Genomic DNA, 24,664 nt, shown 5'->3' with positions numbered 1-24,664 from the left:
ACTTTTGCTTATCAAATCCCGACAGTAAAGTTAGGAATGTACTGCGTTAACTGGCAAACATTAACCTTCCCCGACATTTTCTTCCGAGACGGGATCTTTTCGAGTGCATTCATTGCGTGGTAAACCTCCCGCAGCCAAGTAAAAAAGCAAACTAACGCTTCTGTGAAGTGTGTTTGCTCACGAGCCGTAAGGAGGAATCGTCAGCACAAACACACTTGACCGGAGCAAGGGTTTTCGCGCGAATCGGAGGCAGAGGAGGGATGCTTCTGATAGCCCAAGTCGCTGAGATAAACACACGTGTGAGCGGGACGTGAGAAGCGGCGGCCCTACACTGCTCTCTGCCCTTCGACCGAAAAGCGAGAAAGGCAAACACACCGTTCGGATTAGTGAATGAATTGCGTGCTGGGGGTCGGGGAGTGGGGTATGTCTAATAACGGAAACCATGGCCCCCTTCACTTGCACCTCCCGTCCTTCGTCCTCTCGCGCACGATGGAGCGCTGGAGGAGCGATTCTGCGCAATTAACTTGCTCTGTGTTCGCTCATTCTCCCCAATGTGAGCGGTGACCGGCTCATAGTGAGCGCGACAGCGAGCAAACGGTGAAATGAGTAGGCTGAGGATGACGATCTCGGTGTGAGTGTGTGCCGTGCCGTTTGCGAAGCCGTCCAGAGAGTGACAGAGAAGCGCTGAGCAGGCGAGCAGAACCCGTATGTAACCGCTCAGTAGGCTCAGAGTATATAATCGGCACTTTTCCGCGCTGCGAGGTCATTCAGTCCGTGCCGAGTGACATGAGAGTAAAGACATCGAAAGTGATCGACTGCAAGACATGTTTCAGCATGCTTTTCAAACAAATCAATTTGGAAACGGTAAGTAAACCCCCCCCCCCTCCACCCGAGCATGAGGCAAGGGACGGTAGTGTACTGTAGTGTAGTGGCATTGTTGTATCGAAATGTGTAAATTAGCGAACACTCCTTGAGTGGCGTGACGTTGTCTCCTGGTAGACGCCCATCGCTCTCAACCTCGGCGCGCGAACAGGTGCAAATGCGGTGTGTAATCGTCGGAACAAGTGTGTATTTGTGTGTGTGTCTCGGCTCGGCGGTCGATTGCATCATTCGAATTGCTTTGCAAAAGTGGGCGTTGAAATATGCTAGTTTAAAAATCCATCGGTTCGTCGACGTTCCGTTGCGTGGAAATGCTTGTGCCAGCCCCCGGGCCAAGCCGAACTGCTGTTCCTCCTTGACGTCATCGTGCGACGTCTTTTCTGTGGGCGCGTGACGGACTGCAAGCGAAATAAAACAGCGAAGACACCCGTCACGAAACTGACTGCCGCCGTGCTGCTGTGGCGGTCCGGTTTGCTCCATCAATTAGCACCGATCGGAAGCGGTGATGTAGCTGAACCCGCGTGGTTTGCTCTAAAAAAAAAGCCGGCCGTAAACCAATTTTTGCGGGGTGCCCTTTTGATAATGACGCAAAGCGGTGCAAGGCGGTATGGCTTTTTTTGCTTCCCCAGTTCGGTAGCAGATTTGTGAGGTTAAACACACATAGGCGCTTCGGTGGGGGGTGGGGTGGATTTGGTGAAAAATGTGAACCGAGAAGGGAGCAAACACACTCACATTCGAGGATAGTCGGTGAAGTGAGAAGCGACCCCAACGTCTCACTGCCTTTGGCTGAGAAGCGCTTTGAGAAGTCACCTTCCACCTCCCTTTTGTCGCTCTTCTGCCACGCTCCACTAACACCGGTGAAGAGGAGGAGGAGAGGGGGGGACTTCATGCGGCGGTGTAATCCTCCCCTTACATGGCCTTACCCAACGAATGCAACTGTCGCCGCTCGGTTCTAGAGCGACCTTCACTCGACCTCGTGGAAAAGCGTTCCCCGGATCGGGTTGGTCCCCCGCACCACATTATGATCAGCGTGGACCAGCGTCCGAAAGTAATGGAAATGGTTGGTAATTGCACTGATGGATTGAAATTAGTTCCCGCTACAAAGCGTGGGTGAGGGGTATCAGTTACTACGGCAAGAAAACGCGCCATTTCGGTGTTTGCCAAATGCTAGATCCGATGATCCAATGCTGGCCCCACAAAAAGTGCCCTCAAGATATGTAGGTCAAGGCTTTGAGCGGCGTGGAGCTGGCTGCTGAACGGGCAGCATCAATTAAGTGTGTGTGTGCTTGATGATTGGAATGCTGTTGCCACTCAGTATTCAGGCGACGCCGCCATCTTGCAATTCTATGACGGCCCCCAAGTAGTAGTGACCGCTCGGACCACGCACCATTGGCAGGATCAATTGGCGCGGAACTGATGAATGGATTGTGCGGGCGGTTCGCCGCACGCAAAACTGGTTGCTATGGGTTGTGCCATTGATGGGAAATGCTTACTATAAGGGACGAATGTGGAATGACAGCGAGAATAACAATAGCTTCTGGCAGGTTTGTGACAAGGTTGATTACAAATTGAGTTGATACATTAGGTGGGCTTATCTAGTGCAATTTGTTGTCTAAAAACGAAAATAGGCAGAAAACCTGGTTTGACAGTTGGATCCATAACAAACTAGATGCTTTGATGATTTTACTATGCACTCACTCCTAAGTCTATCCAAAATTTTCCAAATTTAACCCGATATTTGAGAACAATAGGAGGTCTGTTGAATGAAAGAATTGGATATATGGGCAGGCACTCTGATAAGTTCCTCACTTTAAATATGGATAGCGTATTTGCTTCGGTTGGTACTCTGCTCCTTACTTGCCGGCTGGACGTATTCAATAATTGTTTCCTATACATCAGATTTAGCGAAGAAAATGTTTTGTTGGAGTCCAGTAATCTTCAGATCATCGTTTTAATCCAAGAACTGGCCGTCACGTAAGTTTTTTTGGCTTCTTTCTTCGTACTCCGCCTGAGCCACATACCATTTCTGCGCGATACCGTTTAAACTTCAAGGCATACTAGATTTTGTTATGGAACAAACAGTCGAATTGTGTGTCGATGTATTAGTGCGAAAGAACACCATAAGCCCACCTGATATATACACTCACTTTGGTTGATTAGCTTTTTGTTTGGTTTAGCTGTACGGAAAGCTTGCAAAATGTATGAAAAAGTGTCTATTGACTACCTTACAACGCGCTCTTTCTTCACGATTCACCTATTAGTTTTGCACAAAATCTGAAACGTAATTTCACCTTGATTCCTCCTTGTGTAATATCTCCCAACACACGCTCTAATCTTGACATTTGCTTACGTATTAGTGATATCTGATTTCGATCCACACGATATTATTCATGTATCATAAATCCGGCACAAATCCGCCAGTGAGAAGCAATACAGCTGCCAGGCGGACGGGTTTTTGTTTGCCATTAAGTGGCGCGCCGTGTGAGGCAGCGTCGCGCAGTTCCAGTAGCTTGTGCAACGATGTATGTCGTGCGTCTATACACCTTGGGCGACTCGAGGCAAGCACGTTTCAAGGTTTGTTTTTGCACATTTTGGACGGGCGAATACGTGCTCTAGCGATCCTTACTGCTCGCCCTGAACCATTCGGAAGCGATTATTTTCTGCGAATGGTTCTGGAGAAGTGTATTACCATTTCCATTATTCGCTATGTACAATATGACCTATACCGACACAGTAATCCTGTCCGCTATAGAAGATGAATATCCATCGCCAGATTGCTTGTACAGGTCGGGGGCGAAATTGGGGCAGACAACACACTTATTGAGAACCAATCACGACGATAGTATCCCCTTGCGTGCTTTCTTTGCAACTCTGTCGCGACACTGTCCCGATCCACTACCCTCCCGAGATTTCGCTCGCCATAAATCTGCTCCCAAACCGGAATAAGAATGACCAGGAACAGCGAACACAGAAACCATGGCGGCGGTATGCCAAATTGTCCACCATACGCAGCTTTCCGAACCGCGTTTAGCTCAATTGACGTTCAATTAAAACTAATTGGTTCCAATCGACGCAAAACGCTCGCCGACGAACACGATCGTCGCGCGTCAAATGGCCCGAAAGGAGGGGGATGAGGTTCTGTGTTTTTTTTTGTTCGTTTTCATTCTCATACCGTTTGCTAAACCGTGAACCTGAATAACACCAGCTTGTGTGTCGTGGAGATCGTATTTATGCGATACCGTGGCGCCAGTCACGGGATGGTCAGTAAATCTCCATCAACTTCCCCCGGTTTGCTAATGTGTGCGCTATGGTTGGCCATGTAAGAGGACACGTGGCCAAGCTTTGGCGACACGAACCGCCCGTGCGCGACTTTCAACGTGAGCTTTCCATTGGCCGGCTTGTGTACTTGATCTTGAACCTGATGCATCATTTATCATCATTCCTTCGGCAGCTTGTAATGGAAAGAACATAAATTATCCAAGGCACTTTGCTTTAGCGCCCGTTTGTCTAGGAAAGCACAAAAAAACGCATCAACATGGAGACAAACAAGTCGACGGAGCAATAAAACGAAGTGCATTTGGTTTTGTGTATTCAAATGACTTAACTTTTTCGCTTTATGAGCAACCCATTGTCGACTCTTTGATGCGCACCGCACAAGCACTGACGAATTGCGTTATCCTTTCCTCGCCTTCCCATTCCCCGAGTCGTGGTTGTCGGGGTTGTTGTCACTTTGTCAATAGACGCCTGCGCAACATCATTTCACTCCACTTGATTGTGGCTGGGCGAAAATTCAGTCGCAGGAAATCTCTGCTATCCAGACACTGGCTTACAGAATGGCAATCGTCTGCGGACGGTCACAGCTCTCGACCGCGTAGTATGTGTGAGTGTGTATGTGTATGTGTGTTTGATGGTGTGTCTTGCATAACGCATTTCAAGCCATAACTCTTTACTGGCACGAAATGAGAGACGAACGCGCAATGAATTTATCTGATTGGATGCAATGGTGTGTAAAACTGGAGGGCTGTGTGTCCCCTTTTCCCCGTTTTTTCTCCTTCTCTATGTCACGCCAATTTGAAAATTGAACAAGCTCAAAAAATCTACCATGTCTTCCATGTTTCATGGCTGTGGTGACGTTTTCGTTCCACAACGGAATGCCTCATCAGCTTCCTTATCGTCAGTAAAAGGTGCAAGGTTTCTTGCCACCGAACTGACCATTAATTGAACATTCTCGGGACGTTTTTTTTTCTTCTTTTCTTATACATGGCAAGTCAAGAAGCGACGTTCCTGCATGTCCTTTCTGGTGCGCTAGAATGACATTTTATTGGCCGCAACCTGGAACGCGGAATGCTTCTGACTGACGTGAAATGGGAAAAGCTGTCTTCAAAAAAATCGGGGGGGGGGGGAAACACTCAGCTGTATGAATAGAGCGTATATTGCACATTTCCGCTGCTACCGGAAGCCAGGTAAAGAGTGAAGTGGATGAGAGGCAGAACGGAATGGATGCGAGAAAAGCGAACGACAAATAATGTGGAACAGGTTGTTTTGTGTGGTTGTGCCAACGGCATGGCTCCATTCATCACGGTTTCTCCCACAACGAGTGCAAAATGTCGCTCCTCACCTCGAGTTCGATGCAGACTGGGTGGGGGGAGAGGGTGTGACAGGTGTCAGATTTCGGGGCCGGTGCAATTGCATTTCCGCGAGATGAAAATAATGCCACTAATTGGTCATGAGCCATGAGTCGCCAAACGGCGTATGTTATGTGTGACACACACACACACACACACACAGATGTCCATGGTAAGCAATGGAATCATATTTCACGTGTTTCCATGCAACAGAAGCTTTATATTTCATTTGTATTTTCCTTTTATTTTGTTCAGCGCAATTATATTCATCCCAGGTTAGCAAATGTATGAATTTGCCTGTTACTTACCTCCATTTTCAAATTTTGCATTCAATACATCAATGATTCTACGAATCTGTTAATTGTGTTAGCGCCAGCAGGGACTCACTCCTGTCCATTAGCCTTATGGTACCAATGCTACCGAAGCTTCACATAGCACAGAAGCCTCGGCACACTACAGTGGGAAAGCTATTCGATTTTCGTGTACGGACGAGGAGATGTGCAAAAATCCTAATCTAATTAAATCGATCGTTCGCAATGGCGGACGAGGCGGAACTGCTGGTGCGGATCCATGCGGAATGTCTGGTGGGTGTTGTAAAACGATCGAATAAGCCTGTTAACAGCGTCTGCTTCAATTATGATTACTTTGTGAAAGTCACTAAAAAATATTTCCCATATTGCAGTTCTGTAAATAAAACACTGTTTTAAAATGATGATTCTGCAAAGGGGAGCAAAACCCGTTACTCGTTGGTTGATAATGAGCTGCGTCATTTCGAGTCTCGTGGTGGTGGCTTTGAGCATCATGTAAAAAAAAACGGAAATGTAAAATCGTAAAACAGAAGAATCTTATCAATTCACAGCAGAAAAAAAACTGTCCATTTGTATTGTCGGTGAACAACTACGCACAAAAATGTGTGCGTGTGAACACATCCCTACAAAAAGTATGATCCTGGATTTCAATTTCACTACGAGCGACCCTACAGCAAACCCTATTGTGCGTGTGCGTTCGAGTGTAAGAAAAAATAAATTGCAATCCTTCCTCTACGGAACGGCTCCAAACGGTTTCCACTTTGTCCAAGCGGAATGGGCGCCTCCATCCGTCCGACAGGAAGTGAGAAGTGAGAACCGTGAGCCAGCCGCCCGCCTCGGTGAGTGGTGAGCGGTGAGAAAGAGCTTCGGCAATCAAATTCACCGCTCTTGTGCTTTTCCTCACGTTCTCTCTGTGGACTTGCGCCGTCGAGAGCACATTCACGATCTCTCCCTCGTATCGAGAGAGAGAGAGAGAGAGATGGAGAGAGCGCGCGGGAGCGAATGAGAATGTGAGAAGTGAGTTTGGCCCTCCTCCCCATTTCCTCTCATTCCCATCTTTCCGTTCATCTTGCCGAGCGACCGGTGTACCGAATGGAATTTGTTATCCTTTCGGAATGTGTGCTTGCTTCGGCGCCGCTTCCACGTGCACGCCTCGTTCGGCCTGCCGAACGCGTCTCCCCGCTCCCCTTCTGCACACTCACCGGCGTATCGCGATGGCCGGTTCCACGTGGTAGTGCTTGCGTGCAGGAGCATGTCCGGATCGACGCTTCAAGGACACTGAACCGGGGACTGCCGGGGACTTCTCTGCCTTACGCTTGCTGTGTAACTGGAAATCGAAACCGCTGTTCTATTCTAGCGCCGCTGTGATTTGCTCTCAGCTAGGAGCGACCTCTCGCTCTTTCAATCGTTGTTTGGCTCCAGTGCTTCCACCAGAGCATCCGGAAACGAGCTGTAATGTATGGAATGCTTCTAGCTCGTTTTGCATTGCCTATCCTCGTCCTGTGACCGCACGTTCGCCAAGCGAAAGTTTTATTCTACGCATCGCAGCAGCAGCAGCAGCAGCAGCGTGCCTTACAGCTGGCAAATTGCGATGTAAGTTTGTGAAAATGCTCAATGACAACAAAAGGACACTCCATGCATTTGTGTGTGTGTGTGTCATTGTTGGCGTTCACGTAAAGTGGGGGAAAAGTTTTGAATGCGATGGGGCAACGCCGCCTTTCTTAATGAGAATATTATTAAACACTACTAGCACTATCAGCGTGATTGAAAACGGCGATATTTATAGTTTATGACTCGAGCTGCGGTAGAACCACATGGCGCTGTACGTGTGCGTGTGTGCGTGTCTTTCCGATGGCATGTGACGTCAGATATTGACTTTGTAGGCCATTTCATTACCAAATCCCCGGTGCTTTTCCCCCTTACCTTTGCCAGAAATGGAAACTATCGTAAATCAATCCAGTAGGGGCAAAGCGTATACTTTAATTGTTGTTGTTTTTCTTTTGGTGATGTTTGCCAACCGTTCGCAAACCGTTCGGCGGAATAGCTCGTGACGATCGCAGAGCCGCAACTATAATAACAACACACGTTGCGTTGCGCCTGAATGACGCCGTTTGTTTTATTCTAGCGACTTTGGGCGGAAAAACGGTTCGCAAAACAAAACACTTGGATTATGGTGTTTTTATGTGTGTGTGTGCACCAGAACAGAGCCAACAAGATGAGGATTACGATTGAATCGGATCGCGCTGTATTGTTGTGTCCCATCAATGTGTGCAACGGTGGAATGGGTGTTAATGGATGCACCGGTGGGAATGGTCCGCTTTAGCCGCAGCCCGTAACCAGCCCTGGTTGATGGATTAATTTTATAATTACTCTTGGCCCTTACTAGACACCCGTACCAGGCCCATTCCCATCCGTCATGTGCATTCAACACCAGATCGGCGAAAGGACGCGGCAAGCAAAGAGGAGAAACCGAAAAAAATAAAAAAAATAAACATGACAATTCAGTCCCTTTTTTGACGACAATCATTAATTGGGGGAAGAAAATAGCACTTCGAACCTCGGAGGAATGTGCAAGTTCATTTTGAACGTTCAACACACGGGACTGCAAGATGATTCGTAGGGATCGTGCCCATTACCCGAAGGGGAATAAAAACAGACAGTTAAAAGGGAAACATTAGTACACAATCATCCGCCTACCGACGGGCTGAAGCTTACAAGCCTTTTGGGCGTGACAAATGCGTCCGAAGATCATTTTTCATTCAGCTGCTCGCTGGTGTTGGCGATGATCTTTTCCCCCGTTTCCCCAAAACATTTTTGTTATCTTGCATGAAATCGTAAGAAAGTGTGTCTTTCGTAGGGAGGACAGACGGTGCGGCTTGGTGGTAAAACCTTGGAAAGAACGGAAGAAGGCCAATGTCGAGGGGGAAGCGGACAAGCGGAATCGTGGGTAAGCGGCCAGGCGAGGCAGCGGTAGGTCACGAGGTTCCCAAAATAGACGAGATACGCACGGTCGAACTCTCCCATAGCGTGAGCAGAGCATGAGCTGTCCGAACATTCCGGTCCAAATCCCCCCAAGATACGTTAAACTGAGGGAAAAGTACCGTCACACACACACACACACACACAGACACACACACACACACACACACACACACACACACACACACACACACACACACACACACACACACACACACACACACACAACCGACACATACGATTTTGTTGCTGCACGGGAGGAATGAAATTCTTTCCCCAAACACCTCCACCGATGTTATGCGAAAGGGTATGACGGGTTCATTAATTCATGTGCACCGGATATGTGTGGCACAGTGACTTCTGGTGCTGTTGGCGTACAAAAGAAAGAAAAGCAACGGTGTAGTGCGTGTCCAATTGCTTGCTTAGGACGGGCTTATTCGGTTTGCCCCTTGTTGCCTGCGTAGCTGGTGCTGACCTACGGTCACAAGCTGACTCACACACACACACACACACACACACACACACACACACACACACACACACACACACACACACACACACACACACACACACACACACACCAGTTAACCCGCTGCGAGGATGCTGCAGGCACCGGACCGAACCGGCTTCACTGAGAGGTGTTGAAATCGGTTTGACATCTGGCCGGCAACACAAAAAAAAAGAACCGGAAAGACGCCCAGGAGCCAGCCGCCAGAGCAGGTTGATGGTAAAGTGCTCTTTTCATCCTTTTTATAATCACTGGTTGACTGCAAAAGCATGATAACATCGCCGATGAGGGTAGATACCGATGGTCACTACTCACCAAGCGAATCGAATCGTTTGCGCTGCTGACGGTATCAATTATGGCACCATCCCTGGGGTTTGTTGGAGGTTGGTGGCTTTTAGAGTGACCTTTTACGAGCAATTTGCTTCCATGTTACGGGATTGTTATGGGCGACATTGGGGCGACCGAATTTGACAGGTGCCATAGCGTGTTACGAGCAATTGATTGCACGCATCGGAGTGTGATGTTCGAAACGGGAGAGGAGGGGGTTTGTTTTGGGTGAAGTGTGAAGTGGTAAAAGAAAAACTGGGAAGAATAGCATGAATAGCTACTCTTTTTTTTGCTAAAGGAATCATTAAAAAGATAACTTTGTGCTGCCCTTTGCATACATGCAGGCGGTTTTCTGCTCTGTTGAGAGAAATCATACAAAAGCAGCAATTCATGTCAAAAGCAATACAAACACGAGAAGCTATAGATGTAGGCAATGCCGTAGCCAGTTTGGTGATCGGTGATGATCATGTCATGTTGTTTATTTACCATTAACATTAAGCTAATATGCCGTCATGTGATACGGTGTAAACGTATGATCGCGGTCGCTAAATATCATCATCATCAGTTTGTTTAACAATATTAAGCGTGTTTACTGCTGTCGACTTGATCTGTTAAAATGTCTCTTGCTCGAAGTGTACCAGCTTGTGTGTGTGTGTTTGGGGGGGGAGGGGAGGCTATTCACACATGGATTGTGGCCGGTACTTGTTAACGAGCAAATACTCTACCCCGATGACGTGTGCGTCAGGTGTGTGGTTTGCTTGTTTTGTGTGTTCAACCTTTCGCTGGTTGAAGCGTGGTGCGTGTAATGTTTGTTGCTGCACCTGCAGATGCATCTCTCACGCCCCTGCGAGACTAGTCTGGCCGGGCGAGGGTAGGGCAGAGGGAACGGGAGCGAGATCCCCACACGCGCACACCGCCACGTACTGGCGCCACATGATCGCGTTTGCACAGAGAGCCACAGCGCACGGCACACGGTGTGCGCTGTCATGCTCTCAGACAAGTCAGGCTATTTTTGACCGATTGAAATCCACTGAACTCGCCACAAATCCCGCCACTGGCTAACGGTTCCTGGGAGGGGGAAGTTCAAATACTTCTTATCCCACAACCACACACACACACACACAAACAAACACAACCGTTGTTCGGCGCGCTTGGTGTTTGGCAATTCTGCGGAATAGTTTGGCGGACCGTGCAGCCGGTGGCGATGGCACCATCTCGGTACCGTTTCGGGCTGTGAGTGTGACGATTCCGTCTCGGGTTGCTCTCCTTCGTGTGTTCGCTTTCTCTCCCTCTCTCTCTTTCTCTCTTTCTTTTCTCTCTCTCTCTCTCTCTCTCTGTCTTGCACGGGATTTGGGGACGATCTCATTCGTTCGGGCTGCTCGACCGCCCGGTCTATAAAAACGAAAATCGCGGCTGAGAAATCTTTTCAGTTAAAGTTCGTACCCGACCGGAGCTAGATCAAAGTTTTCGGGGATCCTGGGCAAGGGTTCGTCCCATTTCGAAGCTTTTTAGGAAGTTCGGCTAAGATCGGTTCCTTTCTCTATTAGAGAGGTACAGGGGAGAAGGGAGTGATCGCCAATCACTGATTGTTTGAGGAGTGTATGCGTATATGTTCCTGTCTCTTTCTTGTGTGTGTTTGTGTCTGTGTATGTGTATGTGTGTGTGGTACGTGTCTTGCCGCTCGACTAGAGACGGATAATTGCTGCGCCACGTGGTCGTGCTCCGCATCGACAAAGTGTTTCCGTTGCGTGTCTCGTTGAATGTTTGCCCGTGTGTAGTGTGTGCCAGTAGTAAACCTAGTAAGCCAGCACCGAACAAAACGCCATCACACCATCCCGCATCATTCTGCCCGCGCGATCACGGCCGACCAACACACCCGTCGGATAGCCAATTCGCTCCCGGACGCTCATGCCATGCGCAGCTCAATCTCTCAGCTCTTCTCGGCAGCGACAGACCACGATGCCGGAGGGCGCAACGCACATCAGCTACAGGCGGCCGGTACGGGAACTCCCACACAGTGCACTAACGGCTATGCAGGTGCGTGTTTTCCATCGACTTTCTGCCTCCCCAGGGACGCGTTCGCTTCCGCGCGAGGATCCGTCGGGCCGCGGTTCGGGTTGTGGTGCCCTACTAGCCGGCTGTTAGGTTAAGAATGGACTAAAATAGCCAGGCGGTTCAACCAAACAGCCAAACAGTCCGTTCGTCTGTCCGTCCGGTCGAGATCGGCTCGCGTGAGCTGGCGGCAGAAACAATTGCCAATTGCGACGGAACCGATCGGGCGATGATGGATGTACGTCCATTAGGACAGGAGTGTGAAAATCGTGCACGGCCGTTGAGCTCCATTTTGTGTCTGATATTGGCTTGGTTGGTGTGACCGTTTGTGTGTGTGTGTCTTTGTATGATCTAGTTATCTTCTTCCGCACATACGATAAACGGAACACTATTCCAACTGCGATTCAGGGTGGTTTTAGTGATTACAATCTGAATCCTCTTCCTCTATGTGTGTGTGTGTATGTGTGTGTATGTTTCGGTGGAGTGTTGATGTACCATTCCGTTGACCAACCAGCCATCTGGGACGTGGTGGTGCTTCTGGTGATATAACACACAGCGCGCGTCCATTGTCTTCCTCGTGTTGAGCGGTCACCTAATGTAATATGCCGGCGTGCGTTGTGTAAACGAGGTCGATATCTTTCTCTGTCTCGGTCTGTCTACCTTTTAACAAAAAGTGGGACAGTGTCCGTAGGGTCAGGGTGAAATAAGCTTATGCGTCTGGAGGTGCCGTAATCCGGCCGAACCGTTAAGTACTAGGCGCCTCCATGCGCCATCTCGCGTTTTCAATATTTTTAAACCAAAATCGAAACGAACTGCTTAAAAAAGAATTTTCTCAATACTGTTGCGTAGGTGACGCGAAATAAATGAAGAATAACAAATGGTTCAAGGCCATCCTTCATGGCCGGTGGTGGTGGTGGTGATGGTTTCGATCGTGAGATTACAGCTCGCCAACTCGTAGTGTGAACCATGCCAATGAAAACAACAACAAGATGAACGTACGCAGTAGTGCTCCCCTTCCATAACACCAGCATAAAACGTGCACACGCGCCAAGGGGTTGATATTTAGCAAAAGACCTTAATGTGTTTGTTGCTATTCCCAGTTGCGGCTCTAATCGTGTTCCGCTCAATGATTTACCCGATCGACCGATCGAAATGTATGCTGTTGGAGAGACCTTCTGAGCCGCGTTAGATCCTCCTGCGAGCAGTGATGCTGGAGGCATAATACATGCCCGGCAAAGTTCATCGTCCGCACAGCACGTCCGCCAGTTCCAATTTGATGGCAAATTATAACGCGATCGCCAGTCCCTCGATTGTGTGTGAACCGATTGGAACTCGTTAAGATCAATTTTGATGTTCTGTTTGTGTGTGTGCGTGCGTGTGTGTGGATTGATCCCCCAAACACGAGAACCCCCTTCCCGCCGCACCGCGCGCTGGCGATGGCGAACCGGTTTCAAGTGGCTTGGACGGATGTGGTGGCATCCGTGACTCTGTTAAATATATCCTTCGGGCAAATTAATTAGCACCCATCAAGCACATGTGCCATAATTAACATGAAAACACGTCCCCAGATCGTGGCATGAACCGTCTGCTGTGTTTGGCTGTTCGGTTTCGTCTGTTTCGATTGAAAGATTGATGTCGCATGGCAGGAATGTTGCATCCTTTGTCACTGTGTTCGATTAGCTGCGATGACTGTGTTACTGCGCAACGATGGGCGCGTAGGGTGCATATGAGACGTTCGTTCCTATTCGAGACCTCTTTCCTATCCGCACTAACCGTTACATCTTTGCTTTTCTCTGCTCTCCCGTCCACAGGACACAGTGGATCAATTAAAGATGTATCAAAGACAGACTGGAATTCCCGCATCGGGGACGGAACAGCGCAGCTCAACGGGACTCTCGGGCGAGGGACGTCCGAAACGGCAGAGACCGACTCATCAGGTAAGTGGGGGTGGAGGGGGGAGGGCACTTTGCGGTAGTATCGCGCAAGATTCGCGATCCGAGATTAGGGATCCCGCTGGATGGCTCGTCGTGCCGCGCACGGAAATTTGCTTAATGGTGTGCAAATGATGGGAAAAACTGTTGAGCGAGCGAGCGGGCGCACGATGAATGCCTTGCTCATTCAAGCAGCGTAATGGCCATGAACTTCAGTGTGTTTCCGGTACAGTTCCAGCGGCATCGCGAAGATTATCTTACCGGCAAACTCGTTGCATTCCGCCCGAGTGGTGTGTTTCTCTGTTTTTAATTGGGGAAGGATAAAGTTTGAACGATTTCCGCCGTACCACTTAACAGGATCCGGATCCTGAGTGCTGTTCGGATGGGCGGCTGGCTCTAATTTGTTAGCAGGAAAACTATTTTTGGAATATTTGAAACTATTTTTGCTATGTTTTTTTCCGTTGTTGTTTTGTTTTATTAAGATTGTTTTGGCACAACAGTAAATGTACAAAAATAGTTCTCTGTATTTAATTGCATACCAAAGCTGTAAGTAGTAAAGTAGGATCAAAGTACTGTTCGCAATTCAAAATAGTTCTCATCGATCTTTGCGAAAGTTGTTCGAAATCAAACATCCACTACGAGTATACCCGGCAACCGCTATTTAACATAATTTCGACGCTGTCTCTCTTACTCTCTCTCTTTTCCAGGGACCGGGGGGATGCGGGACGCGTTGGAGGGGCCGGGCTCAGCGCAGAACGACGCTATTCACCTCAAGAGACGGGTGGGACTCTTCAGTGGGGTTGCTTTAATTGTCGGTACCATGATTGGTAAGTAGTCGTAGTTGTGGCGGTGGTCTGCGAAGCTGGCGTCGAATGCTTCTGTCTGATACGCTAATACCTTGCCTCCCTTCCAGGGTCCGGAATTTTCGTGTCGCCATCTGGTTTACTGGTGCGAACTGGTTCCATTGGTGTGAGCTTTATCATTTGGATGGCCTGTGGATTGCTCTCGTTGTTAGGTAAGTACTACTCCGTTTTGCATGAAAACTCGTTTCAACTCACAACACAAAACACGTTCGCCGCAAACATTGGTTTACAAACAATGCGATTTAAGCTACAAAATACAAATGTTGCGATATAATAAACACATTCAAAATTTCCCGACTGCGATAGACAGCAGTTCTACTCTCTACACTGTTCTTGTGACCAGCTTAGTCGGTCGGTTGTTTGCGTCATCATGCCGAAACCATAGGCAGTTGACAGACTGTCAAACAATTTACCAAAACATGGGATCGTTCGTTTGAAATGGTGGGAAAATTATCTGCTTCTTCCCCTTAAAAAAGCCTCCCTAAATGGGCGCTCAAAGAATTGGGAACATAAATTTGAAGGGGGGAAGCAGGCGACATCCAAGAGGAATGCAACAGAATCACATGGCTTGCCGGCTGTCACGTACGTACGTGCGTCACTTGCCTCACCGCTGAGTGTGTCCGCTTCGGTCCATTCCGTCCATTCCCTCCAAATGGGGTCGTCAGGTGATCGTTATGTCCGTTTTGTTCCGATCCATGCTTCACTGTGTTGACGCTTATCGATCAACCTGTCGCAGATCGGTAGTGATGCAACTCGCAGGGAACGCAGAATTGTTGCATTTAAGAACGCGCCAGCTCGGGTCGTATCATTGTGTGTGTCACGCCATCGGGATATAATTGCAGCTAAAAATAGCGCCTTTTAAAACGACAGCCGATATCTTTTATTCGCATAAACGGTCACAGCAAGAAAAAGAAGGCCAAATCATCGACACACACACATACACACACGGGTCAAACGGTGGACGACTTTGCGCTATCAACGCAAGATGGACGCGAAATGTGGCCGGTGCGAGAGTGCCAGTGGGGCTGGTTTTGTGAATTGTGACGATCATTTCCTCCCTGGTTCGTATGAAGGAGGGAGGTGATAAATCTTGCCGTTGCGGTTCCTTCTAGAATGTGATGCATTATTTTTACGCCTTATTTAAATTTCCTCAATGAGCGGAACAGTTTTTCACACGAACGGCGGGGTGGGCTCGCCTTGGTTCGGTTTGGGGGAATACGTAAATTTTACACTTAACGATGTTTGTACAACACCATCACAACGGGCGTGTAAACAGGCACGTCAGTATTAAGTGTTTTTGAAAGGAGTTATTTTTATCTTATCTTTGCAGCTTATTTATCATTTGCAATGATATGAAAAGATTACATACTGTAAATTTAACTGTATCGAAACTATTTTTTTTAATTAAATGTTAATTCACTTATATTTTTAATATATTGGTTCAACAACATGGAGACGCCTAGTCTTTTATAAACTATTGCAATATACAGGGTTTCCCACGATTTATTGGTCAGTTCCCATAATTTGTTGGTGCGTTCCCACGATTTTTTGGTCGTATCCCATAGATTTTTGGTTCGTTCTCATATTTTTTTGGTATTTTCCGATTGGATATCAATACAATTGGACCAAAAAATTCTGAGAAACGACCAAAAAATCGTGGGAACGCACCAAATAAATATGGGAACCAAAAATTGATGGGAACCGACCAATAAATCGTGGGAAATCCTGTAAAGAGATTTGCTTTAAATTCGCAATCATTGGTAGGTGCGTTTTAGAATTCACTAAAGTGTTATTATGTAAACAATCTACTTTTATAAAATACAAGCTTAAAATGACCACACTTTTAATGCCAATTGAACATTAAATTGCAAAAAAAAAAAAAAAACACGCCTCCTTCAAAGATGAACGCAAAGTTTCTCTCTTTCCAACTGCCAAATGGTCGTCTTGTGGCTCGAAACTTTTCTATCGCAACCGTTACAGTAAATATTTACAAATAAATTTACGATGAGACATGAATTTGCAAACGATCAACGCTTGCCACTTGCCGGGGGTTCGTTCCCGGATTTGCTAGCCGAACCAGCAGTAACGAAGAGAAAAGGGGCTTATTAATAGCGAACGAGCTGTAACGGGGTATGACGTAGTATCATATGGGGCTGCAAATCAAGAAGCACCACAGGGTACTGCCTTCGCTCGATCCCTTCAACTTGCCCGAAACAGCGTGACGAGATTAGTGCAATAAATTGCAAAAAGAATGTTGTGCGGGTCTATATATATATATATAATCCTTGCACGCCCATGTTTCTCTGATTGATGTGTGAAGGCGTGCGGCATTTTTTCCCCACCCTGTTCTGTACTAAAGCACTTTGAACTTTTGCTTATGGTGGGAGAGAGAAGCTTTGCGTCGGGAAGCAAGTTCGATAACATTCGGGCCGAAAGCGAAGTACATGCGCACGATAGTTGGAAAAGTGGCGCCTCAGCAAGGATCAAAAACTTGGTCCCAATTTTGGAGATGTTGTCCGGGAAAGTTGTCAAAGACGTGCTCGGAAAGTTGAGAAAGCTCGTCTAATTTATGCACAGTCAGCTACTTATCTCTATCGCTCTTCGTTATGTTTTGTTATGCCGGAATTGATAATGCAATGGCCTTCGATTGAAGAAAATATTTGAATGGGCATGTGTTATAAGTTGCCCAGTTTTCGCAAACACATCCCTGCAAATTAAACGGGATTAAATAAAGCTGCCTTGTGGACGCTGACTGCACACAACGGTGGTAATAAAAATGTAATAATTCTTCCTTAATTCAAGCCTCAAAGATCAACGCGAGGGCGGTGATACACGGGAGCACGGCTTATTAACATACGAATAGCTAAACGGCCCATAACTCCGTTGCCACTCTCGTTATGCTATTAAAACGAACGAGCAAAAGTTACCGATTGCCCGGGCCAAACACGGCCACAAAAAGGGGACAAAATGGCATCGTTTGGGAACTTTGTGCCCCGCTTGAACGCGTCGCTGACAGTAATTAAATCGGCGCACAGCGGAAGCATGCACTTGTCGCACTGCCAAACGGGGCCGGTAAGACATGGTGCAGGCAATCAACGACACACACACACACAAGCATACATCCACCCAACCACGAGATATTAAAACAAAATGAATACTTTTACCTAAATCCTCCACTCGCCCCCCCCCCCATTCACCTTTCATCTCTTTACCACGCTGTTTTTCTTGTTGCATTCCCTCCACACCAGGTGCATTGGCGTACGCTGAGTTAGGCACGATGAATACTTCGTCCGGAGCAGAATGGGCATACTTTATGGACGCGTTCGGGGCCTGGCCCGCCTTCCTGTTCTCGTGGGTGTCGACGCTGGTGCTGAAGCCGTCCCAGATGGCGATCATCTGCCTGTCGTTCGCGCAGTACGCGGTCGAGGCGTTCGTGTCCGAGTGCGATCCGCCGCTGAGCGTGGTGAAGATGGTTGCGATCCTTGCGATCGGTAAGTGCGCGACAAGACGCTGGCCGTCCAATACCGACCGACCGACCGGAGCAGGAGAGAGAGAGAGAAAGAGAGAGAGAGAAAGAAACAGAGAGATTAAGAGTATAGAGACATGAGAGCGGCTGCTCTTGCGTTACACTGTTGGCCGATTGTTTTGGCCGCGCTCGTTCCCGGCACCCATCCTTCGCCTTCCGGGACCTTCCGCCCGTGTGTGTGTGTGTGTGTGCGCGCGCGCGCGCATTCCGTTTCGTTTCGGTTCGTTCCGCTGCCTTCCGCTTTTCGGTGGTTTGTTGTGTAGAGTCGTGTGTGTAGAACCGTTCCCATTCCATTCCAGAGCATCGGACACAGGCACCGACATTATGTTCGTGAGGCCGATCCTGCAGTCCTGCCGGGGGGCCAATGTGGAGCACTGAGCAAGGAGTAAGGACACACCGCACACACCGCATGAGCGTGGCTTACAGAGTCCACCAAACAGAGAGCGAACAGAGAGAAAGAGAGAGAGAGAGAGAGACAGAGCGAGAGAGAGAGAGTAATCGACGGAAGGCAGTACAGTCTTCTCTGCGACCATCTTGACTCTGCTGCTTTAAAGTATTCTCTTCTTGTAGAATCCGCCGAGCATCTGGTACGTGCACTCCCCCGCGCAAAATGGGGCGGAGGGCAGGGGAGAGGACCAACGGTCATCCACAGCCAAATCCTGGATCGTCCACGGCTGTGTGTGTGTGTGTGTGTGCGATCTCTCGTGTTTGGTGTGGCTCTTGCTCTAGCTCGAGTGCATGCGTACGTCGATCCTTCCTGCCAGCCACCTTTGACCCGGAGCAAACGCGGGTTATACCGCACTGGAAGAGAAGAACGGAGGGACGAAATGCTTCTTTTGCTCAGTTTTCATTTGCCACCATGATCATCATCATCACCATCCATCCACTATCCGGCTACAAGTAGGAACAAGTGAAGTAAAGCTTTCAAGATGTGGTTTTCGTTGCTTACTAATTTGTGCATTTTGCCTAACAATTGTGGATTGGTTAAATGGAAATCGAGTTTTTCTTTGTTTTAACAAATGTATTTCATTTTAGGAACAAAAAGAACATTTTCTACATCCGTGTGAATTTTGGAAAATTAAATTGAACAACTTCTTTTTGTGATTTAACCTTAACTGATTAAGAAAACTGTTTTTTATCAGGTCAATGACGTATTTTGATATTTGTTTAGTGAATTTCTGTCGACCTCAAGTGCAGAAGTGAATTTATTTCTATTTTGAATCACAACACAGCAGATCAGACCCAAGACTCGCATCATCACCGCCTCATCTCATTAATCTTTTGTTGCACAGTTTTTTTTTAAATCGACTCTCTGGCGTCCTTGTTGCTAAAACCCTCCCCTCTACTGTTATAATTTTGTTGCAAACAAACACACACACACGTTCACAGCACATTAATTCATAGAGGAGCGGGAGAAAAAGTCGAAAGCAAAACACTCAACTCATCCTCAGCAAACGTCGCGTCGTCTCCGAGTGGGCTTACCGTGTGTGCACACGTGCAGGAAAGGGAAGTCGTCCGAGCTGGTCGCTAATCGAGCCTTTCCGTTCCGCTTACCCCCTTTTCATGTTCGCCCGATCGTCGTACCTTCCCCCGCCGCGATCATCAGTGAGCATCCTGTTCGTGAATTGCTACAGCGTGAACCTGGGCATGGCCGTGCAGAACGTGTTTACGTCGGCGAAGCTGATCGCGGTGCTGATCGTGATCTGTGGCGGTGCGTACAAGCTGTGCCAGGGCAACACGCAGCATCTGCAGAATGCATTTAGCGGCACTACGCCGTCGCTGGGTGCGATCGCGACCGCTTTCTACACCGGCCTGTGGGCGTACGACGGCTGGAACAATCTGAACTACGTGACGGAGGAGATCCAGAATCCGAGCAAGTACGTACGGCGGAGGTGTAGCTTGTTCCTTATCGTGCCGATGTCGTAACCTTGGTTTTTCTTCACCTTCAGAAATCTTCCCCGCTCGATCATCATCGGCATCCCGCTGGTGACGCTGTGCTACGCGCTGATCAACGTCTCCTACCTGGCCGCCATGTCGCCGACGGAGATGATCGAGTCGGAAGCGGTCGCGGTCACGTTCGGCAACCGCATACTGGGCGTGATGGCGTGGCTGATGCCGCTGAGCGTCACCATCAGTACGTTTGGCAGCGCGAACGGCACGCTGTTTGCGGCGGGACGGTAGGTTGAAGCCGCTCGGATCAAGCTGTTCGGGTGCTGACATTGGTGTTTATCTTCACAGACTCTGCTTTGCTGCCAGCCGCGAGGGGCATCTGCTGGACATACTGTCCTACGTGCACGTTCGTCGTCTAACGCCGGCGCCTGGGTTAATCTTTCACGTAAGTAAGGGTGCAGATTGGGTGGACGTACAAACAATGGAGTGTCCAAATGTAGTAAGCTGGAACTAATACTGAACCTATTTCGGTCCTGGAATTGATCTCAAAACCATACCGTTACTGGAACTGATACTGAACCTATATCGTTCCCGCAATCGATACTGAACTCATATGGATACTGGCAATAAAACTGAACCAATACCTGTCCTGGAACCGATCATGAACCTATACTGGTCCTGAAACTGCTCATGAATCCATACCGGTCCTGGAACCGACTATGAACCCATACCGGTCCTAGAACTTCTCATGGACGCATACCGATCCTGAAACTGATACTAAACCCCATAACGGTCCTAGAACTGCTCATGAACGCATATCGGTTCAGGAACTGCTCATGGACCCACAGCGGACTTGGAACTGATACTAAACTCATACCGGTCCTGTAATCGATCATGAAGCCGTACCGGTCCTGGAACTGATACTAGGCTCATACCAGTTCTAGAACTGCTCAAGAACCCATACCAGTACCGGATCTTCTCAGGAACCCATACCGGTCCCGGAACTGCTCATAAACCCATACCGGTTCTGAAACTGCTTATGAACCCATACCGGTCCTGAAACTACTCATGAATCCATACGGGTTCTAGAACTGCTCATAGACCCATACTGATCCTGGAACTGCTCATGAAGCCATATCGGTTCTGGAACTACTCATGAACTCATACCGGTTCTAGAACTGGTAACGAACCCATACCGGTCCCAGAACTGCTCATGAATCCATACCGGTCCTGGAACTGTTCATGAACCCATACTGGTCCTAGAACTTCTCATGGACGCATACCGATCCTGAAACTGATACTAAACTTCATAACGGTCCTAGAACTGCTCATGAACGCATACGGATCCTAGAACTGCTTATGAACCCATACCGGTCCTGGAACAGCTCATGAACCAATACCGGTCCTAGAACTGCTCATGAACCCATACTGATCCTGGAACTGATACTAAACCCACACCGGTCCTGGAACTGCTCATGTACCCATACCGGTCCTGGAACTGCTCATGAACCTATACTGGTCCTGGAACCAATCATGAACTCATACCGATCCTGGAACTGCTCATGAACTCATACTAGACCCATACCGATCCTAGAACTGTTCATGAACCCATACCGATCCTGGAACTAATACTAAACCCACACCGGTCCTGGTACTGCTAATGAACCCATATCGGTCCTGGAACTGCTCATGAACTCATACCGATCCTGGAACTGATACTTAACCCACACTGGTCCTGGAACTGCTCATGAACCCATATCGGTCCTGGAACTGCTCATGAACCCATATCGGTCCTGGAACTGCTCATGAACTCATACCGATCCTGGAACTGATACTTAACCCACACTGGTCCTGGAACTGCTCATGAACCCATATCGGTCCTGGAACTGCTCATGGACCCATACCGGTCTAGGATCCGATCATGAATCCACACCGGACTTCAGACTGGTCCTGGAACCGATCATGATCCCATACCAATCCTGGAACTGATACTAAACCCACACTTGGTCATGAACCCATACCGGTCCTGGAACTGATACTTAACCATCCCAAAAGGTCCCTCTTGGATAACAGGAGATCATGCGACACAGGAGGCTACATTTTCAGGTCACAATGGTGCTTTTCTAATGGCGACCTGGTCCAACACAAAGTAACAGGAGAGCATCAGATAGCGCGGGCCACAAATTTCATCTTCACAAATTTTCGTATCGTTAGGTGTGCTGCAAGTAACAGGAGAGCATGCCACTGGGAAGCTCAACGGAAAACAATTTTATTTTATCGAAAATTTCTGACCTATTTTTCGATCAGTCGGGTACCAGGAGAGCATGTGAAGCTTCTACTTCTACAGGAGTACAGTTTTATTACAAATCGTATCAGTGAAATCAAAATTTTGGAGCGAAGTTTTTAATACAATTAGTAGGGTTTTTAAATGTTTCTGCCTAATGTTTTTTTTTTAGTTAAAAATCTATTCTCAAAGTAAAATTTCCCATTTTTTTCTACCCCTCTATCTCTCTCTCTCTCTCTCTCTCTCTCTCTCTCTCTCTCTCTCTCTCTCTCTCTTTCTCTCTCTTCCCCCACAGTCGCTTATTGCCGGTGCGATGGTGCTGTACGGTACGATCGATTCGCTGATCGACTTCTTCAGCTTCACCGCCTGGATCTTCTACGGTGGCGCCATGGTCGCCCTGATCGTGATGCGCTACACCAAACCGAACTACCCCCGACCCTACAAAGTAAGTGGGGGTCGCGTCGGCGTCCGGCGGTCGATCCGCTCCTGGCTGCCGTCACTCACACACCTTTCACTCTCTCACTCTCTCTCTCTCTCTCTCTTCACGCCCATTCCCTCTCGAACAGGTCCCACTTATCATTCCAATTTTGGTTATGGTCATTTCCGGCTACCTTGTGGCGGCTCCCATCATCGAGAAGCCGCAAATCGAGTACCTGTACGCAGTGCTGTTCATACTGGCTGGGCTGATCTTCTACGTACCCTTCGTGCACTACGGTTACCATCCAAAGTTCATGGGTAAGTGGACAGTTTAGGAAGGGAAGGTGTGATTTTAAAAATAGCCACCATACTCTCGCAGCTCTAGAATTCTGATTTCCGTCCGGTCTTTCTCCCACCCCCACCCGCTCCCCTCCATTTCCTCGTCCAATTTTCCCACCGCAATCATCGCGTGAAGGTTATTGTGTGTCGGTGCAAAAATTATTAAACACCCTTCCTCTCTTGCCTCTCTCGTGACTTTTTAAAGGCACAACTTGATAGGGCGCAGGTTTGTGAGTTGCACCTTTTTTTTTTGCACAAACCGAGGGAAAGCACATCATGCCCCCGTGCCAATTGTGCCATGCCCAAATGATGCGGCAGCAGGTGTAGAAATTAAATGATCAGAAAATGGCGGTATGACGGCGGTGCTACTTGCGATGCGTTGCTAGGCGACGTTGAACGCGTGCTTTTTTTTATTTTAATTTGTTTTACTGTGCCGCTTGAACGACGCCTACTGAAAGTTATTTCCCTTCTGTTTCACCTTTCTTTGTGTGCATTAGGGGAAATTACCTGTTTGCTTTAATAATAGAAAACAAAATTAATGTATTTTTCTTCCGTTTTTTTTTTGCAGACAACGTTACCCTCTTCTTCCAAATGCTGTTTGAGGTGGTGCCCACGACGTCGATGGCAATGTTTGACTAGGAATGGATACCACCACTACCACCATACCATACCCCGCCGCCACCATAAAGACCGGGGCAACAGAAAAAAACCTCCCAACACTGCTCGATGCATCCAATGCAGCAGCAAAATGGCACAAAACAACAACAGCAACAACAAGTCGTCTATCTATAATCGTCAACAAACTTACATCCACCTACTCCTACTACTACTACTACTACTAGCGCATAACTTTCTCCCGCGTGTTTGCGCGTGGTATCCCCCCAATTGCGATCGTGACATTAGTAATACTTAGCTATGTTAGTAGTAGTTTTCTAGTAGTAGCAACAGCAGCAGCAGCAGTCGCAGTCGACGTCCTATCAGCAGCAGCAGCAGCAGTAGTTTATAAATGTGTGTGTGTGTGTTTGTGTATGCGCTGCGTACTTAACCTTTCAGGCGCTTCTTCCTGTGCGTGACGATGGCGCAACGCCGTGTGGAATACGCGCGCGCGCGCGAGCAATATGGGCAATTTATTCGCAACAAAAACATAGCAATAATGGACTCTGTCGTACTGTATACCTTCTCCCATTATTATGCTGATGATGCTGGCGAAGTCTACCTGAAGGCAATAACCATTGATGGCTTTCGCTTTATACACTATTGGAGCAACGTAGCGTGATGATGATGATGATGATGATGGAAGGATCCAGTGTTTATTGTACTGGTTGGGAACAGCATGGGTTGGGGGAAGATGTTAGAGGAAGCTTTCTTGCTTTCGCCAGTAAGAGTGGATTCTTTTAGCTGGTGGAAAAAAAAGGTCAGACCACAGTTGTAACCGACTGCTGTACGCGTTGCCAAACATTTACGGTGGGAAATTTCGATTGGGAGAACACAACTTTTCGGAACTACTTTCAAAGGGGTTTTTTATGTTTTTTTTTTTTTTAAATTGCTTTCACCCCACAAAACACTCATTTGTTTGTTTTGGTTTTCGTGAGGACAACGATAAAGACAGCACTATCACGAAGGCGCAGAGGTTATTTAGTTGGTAAAGGAGAAGATCAGGAAATCATGCTATAAGAGGGAGACGACAAACACACAGTTAACCTTTTTACCAATCTCTCTTTCTCTCTCTCTCTCTC

At 47.9% G+C, this 24,664-nt stretch overlaps 1 protein-coding gene across 2 annotated transcripts in view; it reads left to right on the top strand.

Moving 5' to 3' along the window:
* Positions 1-749: 749 nt before the first annotated feature.
* LOC121588546 (b(0,+)-type amino acid transporter 1) overlaps positions 750-24,664 on the top strand; it is a 24,942-nt gene continuing 1,027 nt past the window's right edge. Inside the window, exons 1-11 of one of the 2 annotated variants that reach the window (XM_041906613.1) lie at positions 750-864; positions 13,490-13,615; positions 14,317-14,436; positions 14,523-14,624; positions 17,721-17,963; positions 19,605-19,875; positions 19,948-20,175; positions 20,237-20,333; positions 22,468-22,617; positions 22,739-22,907; positions 23,497-24,664. The exon at positions 23,497-24,664 is cut by the window's right edge and continues 1,027 nt beyond it. In XM_041906613.1, coding sequence (XP_041762547.1) covers positions 825-864; positions 13,490-13,615; positions 14,317-14,436; positions 14,523-14,624; positions 17,721-17,963; positions 19,605-19,875; positions 19,948-20,175; positions 20,237-20,333; positions 22,468-22,617; positions 22,739-22,907; positions 23,497-23,567 — 1,617 coding nt within the window. In that variant the 5' untranslated portion in view covers positions 750-824 and the 3' untranslated portion in view covers positions 23,568-24,664. Of the gene's footprint in view, positions 865-11,042; positions 11,664-13,489; positions 13,616-14,316; positions 14,437-14,522; positions 14,625-17,720; positions 17,964-19,604; positions 19,876-19,947; positions 20,176-20,236; positions 20,334-22,467; positions 22,618-22,738; positions 22,908-23,496 lie in introns of those variants that run through there. The other variant, XM_041906612.1, reaches the window with a different exon arrangement.

The sequence above is a fragment of the Anopheles merus genome, chromosome 2R, assembly GCF_017562075.2.
Source record: "Anopheles merus strain MAF chromosome 2R, AmerM5.1, whole genome shotgun sequence".
In the NCBI taxonomy this organism is placed as follows: Eukaryota; Metazoa; Arthropoda; class Insecta; order Diptera; family Culicidae; genus Anopheles; species Anopheles merus.
The sequence above is the reverse complement of the archived record's forward strand: the minus strand, read 5'-3'. Positions and strand labels throughout refer to the sequence as shown.